The sequence below is a fragment of the Conger conger genome, chromosome 4 (genome assembly GCF_963514075.1).
Source record: "Conger conger chromosome 4, fConCon1.1, whole genome shotgun sequence".
NCBI lineage: Eukaryota > Metazoa > Chordata > Actinopteri > Anguilliformes > Congridae > Conger > Conger conger.
Window position 1 is genome coordinate 40,277,200 of NC_083763.1, and position 8,311 is coordinate 40,285,510.

The 8,311-nt window shown below is 37.4% G+C and overlaps 1 protein-coding gene across 2 annotated transcripts in view; it reads right to left on the reverse strand.

Annotated features, from left to right (window-relative positions):
• LOC133125740 (far upstream element-binding protein 1-like) overlaps positions 1-8,311 on the reverse strand; it is a 36,943-nt gene that overhangs the window by 14,252 nt on the left and 14,380 nt on the right. For both annotated transcript variants that reach the window (XM_061237303.1, XM_061237304.1), the window contains 5 exons: positions 5,795-5,841; positions 5,640-5,711; positions 2,048-2,105; positions 1,755-1,917; positions 1,253-1,351 (listed from right to left, as the gene is read on the reverse strand). In XM_061237303.1, the coding sequence (XP_061093287.1) occupies positions 1,253-1,351; positions 1,755-1,917; positions 2,048-2,105; positions 5,640-5,711; positions 5,795-5,841 (439 nt within the window). The remainder of the gene's footprint in view (positions 1-1,252; positions 1,352-1,754; positions 1,918-2,047; positions 2,106-5,639; positions 5,712-5,794; positions 5,842-8,311) is intronic.

Here is an 8,311-nt window from a genome sequence, read left to right on the forward strand (position 1 = left end):
GAACCTGCAACCCTCCAACTGCCAGACGACTGCGCTTACTGCCTGAGCCATGTCGCCCCAGGACGTGGCAAAACAGATGTGGGCATGGTCTGAGACGTCACCAGTTCCGGGAGACCGAGATGTTGTCAGATGGTGACAGCACTGCCTACAATTCTGTGGTGAGCTTGGTGCCATACCCAGAAATCCAAATTGAAAAGCTTGAATGCATAAATCATGCACACAAGAGAATGGGCACTCAAAAAACTGAGTTCTGAAAATCACCTAGGGGGTAAAAGTGTAGGTAAACTAACAGCACAAGTGCAAAAGCCTGCAACATTATTACAGAGGAGCAGGGCTTGATAATAAGGGACACATAGAGGGCATGAAAACTACCATCTGGGCTGGTCTGCTGCACTGTGTCAGATGACACCCCTCACCATGACCGATGCTCTCCATCTTGGTGCTGGTAACTCCAACACAAATGAGTGTCTGAACTCGGTCATCTGGTCCCGATGCCAAAAAAACTGTTTGTAGGCAAGGACCGGGTGGAAGCAGCAGTTGGCATGGCAGTGGCCACTTTTAATGAGGGTGCTACTGCTATAACAGCAGGGATAGACAAACTGTGAAAGCACCATGGTCACATTGGAGTCCATTCAGACGGAGGATAAGCATTGCATTGCCCATGCTGATGCGGCATTTCAGAGCGCAAAAAGGAGGCGTAAGTCACTGAACGCATTTTTTTACATTAACCAATCGTTAACAGCCATTTTCTCAAAAGGGTATATTTCCCACACGGTATTCAATTTCTCTCAACTTTAACAGTAGATACAGCTACATACTGTTTTACATACTGCTTCTTAAATGTAATATCTAGTGCATGTCAGGGGCTTTTTTGAGATGTTTTGTTTTTTTCATTTTATGTGGCATTTTATCAGTAAAGTCAGTAAAAAAGCTTTTTTTTTTTCCCAGCATGTACATAATAATTAATAATTAATTAAAAACAATTTTGACAAAAACTGCTGACAAACACAAACTATTGAGTTATTGATCACAAATTTTCTTTTAAATCAGTTCAGATTTGATCTGCGGAGGCTTATATGTAAATTATCGCATATTTCATTAGCGAGTAGCTCATTTGCATAAAAATAAAAATGAACTCATAATACAAAAAAACCTTGTATTAGTGTGTTTATTCAAAATTTCATTTTGATATGAGTATTACTTTTTCCTATTAAGGGCTGGTGCCTACCCATAACGATGGTTAGATACCAACCTGAACTTTAAATGGCTCTCCAGTAATCCTCAGAGGCTTGTCTGCACCAGTGTTTTGTGTTCCGTCCTGAATCATCACCATTTTCACTCCAGCGCGGTCCTAATTTCGGAAATAAACAGCATTTGTTTATGCTTGAGCTCCATATTGGCGGTAGCGATATGTCTATGTCAGGGCTGCTCCACCCTGTTCCTGGAGATCTACCATCCTGTAGGTTCACTCGAACCCGAGTGTGTGTGTGTGTGTCTGTGTGTGTGCGTGTGCGTGTGCGTGTGCGTGTGCGTGTGCGTGTGCGTGTGCGCGTGCGTGTGCGCGTGCGTGCGTGCGTGCGTGCGTGCGTGCGTGCGTGAATGGGTGATAAACATTCACTACAGTACTCAGACACAGGTCTCTTATTCTTGTTTTGCAAGAATTAAAATCCTTAGACCTAACGAGTTTAGGACACCTACAAATTAGGGTTTAAATGAAAACTTCAAGAACAGGGTTGGGCAATGTCATTTCTGACCTGTAGTTGTTTAATGGTTTCTCCGCCCTTTCCAATGACCAGGCCAGCTTTCGAAGCAGGAACGAGAATCTCCTGTACTGACATTCCTGGTCCATCCGAGTGGTGGAACATCGGTGTAGGCCGGCCTTTCTCCACAACTTCAGTTAATAACCTTTTTGCAGTCCTGTGAGTTACAGCAAAAGGATATTCAACAGGATATCCAAATGAAATTGAATACATCCAATACAAATGTTCAAAATTTGTTGACTTTTCTTAATTAAAACATCAAATAAGCAAGAGAAAAGTTTCCGTACTGAATTGCGTCAGGAGATCCTGTTAATGTCACACACCTCTCTGGCATGCCACCACTGTCTGTGGAAGGGAAAAGTTGATGTTTTTTTTAATTGACAAGTTCTTTTTTTATATACAGTCCCTTCAAAAAGTATTGGAACAGCAAGCTCAATCCCTTTGTTTTTGCTATACACAGAAGACAACTGAGTTTGAGATCAAAATAAGTACATGATGACAGGAATTTCTGCTTTTATCTCCTGGTATTTTTAGATGGATAGCTTGTATAACAACTTAGAACGTTCTGAAAAAGAAAAACCGCTGGTGTACTGAGCAACAGACATCGAACAGGTCGACCAAGGAAAACAATAGCAGTTGATGAGAAACATTGTGAGAGCTGTGAAGAAAAGGTCCAAACAGTCAGTGACATTACAAACAATCTTCTCAGGGCAGGGATGATGGTATCTTAATCAATCGTTCGAAGACTAAGTGAGCAGCAATAGAGGTAATACCACAAAATGCAAGCCACTAATCAGTAGTAAGCCAGCAATGAGCCACAAAAATTCTGGAACAAAGTTTTATGGACTGATTAGACTTGGATTTGTCTCTACCAAAGTGATGGAAAGGCCAATTGTGAAGAAAGTGTCCTGGATTGGGCTTGCATGGCTGCTTCTGGAGTAGGCTCACTAATCTTTATTGATGATGCAACTCATGATGGTAGCAGCAGGATGAATTCAGAAGTCTACAAAAACATTCTGTCTGCCAACTTAGGGAGAACTAATAGGGAGGAATTTCATCATCCAGCAAGACAATGACCCAAAAGACACTGCCAACACAACAAAGGACTTCAACTAGTGGAAGGTTTTACACTGGCCAAGTCAATCACCAGACCATAACCCAATTTAGCATGTGACGTGAAATTATGGAATGTGTGACTTGTTGATGGGGGTTGGGTATTTGATAAATTAGTGTGATTGTACTTGCAATTAGAGGGAGTTTTGGACAGAGAGAAAGTCCTGCATGTTGCCCTCCCCTAAGTGCAAACATTTGTTTTCATGATAAAAGGCGTTAGTTTAGCAAGATGCATATTTAAAGGTACAATAGGTCATTCCAGACTTCTAACGGTCAAGAGAGGAATAGCAGCAACAACCTCCTACAAACTAGAACACCGCTTATCCCTGACGTTGAAACACCATTGGCTGTGGCAATTAAAATCCAATTTTCAACCAATGAGCTTGAATTATTGTTCAGCATTGTACGGATTGGCAAAATGAATACGAGGATTGCAAAACGATATATAAATACTATTGCAACCTGCTAGTGTCCTAACTTGATGCATGTTTAGCTACGTTGGCTACTCACCGTAGATCAACTAGAGGAGGCGAGGTAGTCTATATTATAGGTAGGCTATATTTCCTGATTTTGGTTGATAATGGTTAGATAAATGCCTTGGTACAGATCTCACTTCTTGTGAATTCACACAAAGATTCTATGCAACTATTTCTCTAACCTTAGAGTAATGGCATGGAATTTAAGTTCTTAAATATCTTCTGCACTATGTTTTGAAGGCAATTGATCGTCCTCGATTGTCAAGCAAAGGCAGTGAATACCACTTTTGTGTTTACATTAAACATGTTCTGCTTTAATGAACAAAGGACTGATTCATAAACTAAATATTGCGTTATTCAGGTGAACGGCAGATCCACATAATCATAAAATAAAGACAAAGTCATTGTCAACCAGCTGGTTAGTTAAACAAGCACATTTTATAACCATTTAATTATTAACTTAATAGTTCTCCATTGATCACCTGATGCATGCGTGTGTTCTTGAACTACTGTACACACTCTGCCTAATCAGTATATATTTTATTTGATTCAGACATTTTGATTTTGTGCATTTGTTTTGTGCAGGACAGGGCACATACTTACTGTTCTATAGTATGTCATTTTCCTGTTTAGCAGAAGTTAGTGAGTTATTGAATTTCTTATCCACACATTCCTCATGCAGCATTATTTTCGTTGTTGAAAAGCCTGACGTGCAATAGGTTTTGCATTGTCTTATTTACATGAGGTATGTGTATTTGAAATGCATGTGTGGGGAAAAACATTTTTTAAACGAGACGTTGTTTATGTAGAAGTTAGACGGGTAGAACTATAACCACTGAACACATATGTATCCTTCCATTTTCCGCGGGTTGTGCCTGCCTTCTTTCCCACTCAGCATCCAATAGCAGTAGTTTTTATCTGGGAACTCAGGCTCAAACAGATGAGGTTCTGGATCATTGTCTGCCCAGAAGAAATCATCTTCATCCTCTCAAAGTCGGCCATGATCAGAAGTAACACGTTAGCTAGCTAGCTAGTCACCGGAGTTGTTTACAAGTGAGTCAGCGCACTTTGTGTTGGATCTAGCTCTACCTTCAGAAGGTGCGTGGATCACTGCGCTAAACAGTTATTTAAAAAATAAGTATTTTTGCGCTAAGTCAACATGTTATGCTGACATGGAAACTGAGCCAGTGAATGCAGGAAAATGAAAATGAAATCAAACATCTTGTCTAAGTCTGGGTAAGTAAGGAAAAAAGGTATATTTTCAAAAATGTTGGCGTATTCCTTTAATACAGAACTGAAAGGATTTTGTGACTGTCTACATATAAACCATTTTAGTAAGGATTTTTATGTTTTCCAAAGTAACTTAAGTCATTGTAAATGTAATTACTTTACTTATTACTCCCTGAGAAAAGTAATTCAATTACAATTTCGAGACAGTAATGAGTCATTGGTTATGGATTTACTTTAACAACAACTTCCCCAACACTGATATTTCTCAGAGAATCTCTGTCAAATCTAAGTAAAATTCGTATCAAGTGAAATATAGTGCTCTTTGTGATCCCCGAACAGATTTGCAACTCGATGCTAGCTAGCAGGCTAGCTAATGACAGGACATGAAAACGAAGAAATGTGATAAAGAATAATAACATTCTACTTCTAGTTTTTACCCAGTTGGGTCAAGTTAGCCTGGTTCTTGTAGTGCGAAAGTGCCTATAGAGCTATAAACATTGCATTCAATGCCAAGTAAAACGAGGGACTGCAGACAAGACTAATTGAGTGCCGCCAGTAGCTGAAATTTGACATTATCCATCTCGGAAGCTGTTACTTCGGAAAAATTGAGCCAAGCAGTGACACTATGTTGCTAGCAATAATACAGAATTGTAAATAGTATCTATACCACCTGGTAGACCCAGGCGACTACTTATTTACCTCAATACAAATAAAAAAATCTTTCTTTTATTTTTTGGTTTTACATCAGCATTTCCTCCATGTTTACATCTGCCTGCTTCATACAAAATTGCGATGTGACTGGACACTACAAAAAGTCGGCTTCTAATAACGTCAAAGTCAAAACTATTTGAACATCGCAAGTTAGCATTCATTTTGAGCCACGTCCTACGCCAGGCTTATCGTTATGTTGGGCGTCGATGCTACCTCCATCGGATTACATGGTTTTTTGATGCTGATCATGTGCAAGCAGCTTCAGCATTTTATATTTATTTTATCCATATTTCATGATATTACAAATTGGTTTATCATGATCTTCATAAATAGAAGAGCAAATTCTTACCTGGGGAAATTTGTATTTTACATCCAGACTCTTGCTGCATTCGGGAAATTTGTTCTCCGCCACGTCCAATAACTACAAAAACAGCAGATTATTTCATCAAACAGGAGAACAGGAGAATACCTTTCCCTAAACAGCCCGGCAGGGAATGAACTTACTGAATCCAACCATCCCATCAGGAACTTTGAATTCTTCAGAAGAAGATCTAAAAGAAAAGATACACATCAAAACAAGTCAAAGAGATTTCAAAGAACATTAGCACTTATTAGCATACAATGCAATGCTGAACTAAAACACATACTGGGTAGGGTTGGGCAATATAGGTTAAAAATGAGACCTTTCTGTAAATTCTAAAGCAAGTTTATATTAATGATAAAAGACCCTGTGCAAAAGTTTGGGAACCATTTTGGATTCTTCTTCTGTTACTTTAAAAAAATCTGATTACTAAGACCCAGACCCAGGTGATTTACTCATTAAGGCTTCAATGAGCCAGGTGAATATAATTCCAGGGGCTGAACTTTTTATCTGAAGTAAGTCCACGCCTTCTAAAGTATCCTCTAAACAGCTGACGAAGGATGTCAGAATGAAGATGGTTCATTTCCACCAAGAAGCTACAAAAGTTACAAACTGCCTATTTCCACAGTCAGAAACATTATTAAAATGGAAGATAAAAGGAACAGTTCAAGTCAAGGCAAGGTCTGGAAGAATAAGAAAATGTTCAGATAGAATGGCCTGAGGCCTGGTGAGAAATGCTCAGAAGAACCTACACATCACTGCAAAAGTGCTGCCAAAAAAAAAAAAAAAGAAAAAAAAGAAAAAAGTAGCAAACACAGGCCTCGCTGCTCACTGCTCAACAATTCAGCCTACTTTAAACAACAAAGACCTACATGGCAGAGTTGCCAGTCTTTCCTACAACTTGTACACAAAATTAAGTGTCTGAGGTACGGAAAAGAAAACATGGAGAAGCCTGAAGCCTTTTTCAACAATGTGCTTTCGACTGACAAAATTAAACCTTTTTGGCACACCCAAAGAAGTTATCTTTTGCAGAAAAAAGGGTGAAGCCTTTGTAGAGAAGAACACCTTGCCAACTGTTAAGCATGGAGGTGGATCCACTATGCTTTGGGGTCGTGTTGCAGCTAGGGGCACAGGAAATAGTCCGAGTCAGTCCAGACACTGAAGCTGAAGAGAGGTTGGGTATCGAAGCAAGAATTGAAAGACTCTTAGCTGGCTACAGGAAGCGTTTACAAGCTGTTATAGTTGCCCGAGGAGGAGTTGAAGTAGAAAACCTTTGCACAGGGCCCACCAGTAACCCTTTTGCTTTCTGACATGGAAAGCAAATCTGCTATGTAGATTATATTTATAATATATATTTAATATACGAAAATAGAAATTTTCAGCAGTCGCATTTCATTTTATAGGCTAATGCGGTTAGCTGTTGCTAGCCACGGTGTCTTGCTACTTAAAAGTGCAAATGCTGAGTTATAGAAGCTTTTTCTGAGTGGTAAGCCACACAGCAGCTTTTTGCAAATCTCTATCATTTTAATATACTACATTTTGTGCTCATTTAAAGACGCAACTGACCGCTTCGTTCATTTTAGGTGTCACACTAGTAAGCTTGCTCACCATGAGTAAATGAACAGAAACCGATGTTTCATTTGGTTTCAGATTTTTATACACACACACATACATATACATATACACATACATGTACATATACATGCATATACATATATATATATACATATATACACATACATAGACATATACCCATATACATATATATACATATATATACACATATACACATATACATATATACAAATATACATATATATACACATACATATACATACATATATACATATACATATATATACATATACATACATGTATATATATATATATACACATACACATACACATGTATATATACACATACACATATACATGTATATATACACATACACATATACATGTATATATACACATATACATATACATGTATATATACACATGTACATATATACATGTATATATACACATGTACATATATACATGTATATACACACATGTACATAAATATACATGTATATACACACATGTACATAAATATACATGTATATACACACATGTACATAAATATACATGTATATACACACATGTACATAAATACATGTATATACACACATGAACATATATACATGTATATACACACATGAACATATATACATGTATATACACACATGTACATATATATACATGTATATACACACATGTACATATATATACATGTATATACACACATGTACATATATATACATGTATATACACACATGTACATATATATACATGTATATACACACATGTACATATATATACATGTATATACACACATGTACATATATATACATGTATATACACACATGTACATATATATACATGTATATACACACATGTACATATATATACATGTATATACACACATGTACATATATATACATGTATATACACACATGTACATATATATACATGTATATACACACATGTACATATATATACAAGTATATACACACATGTACATATATATACATGTATATACACACACATGTACATATATATACATGTATATACACACACATGTACATATATATACATGTATATACACACACATGTAC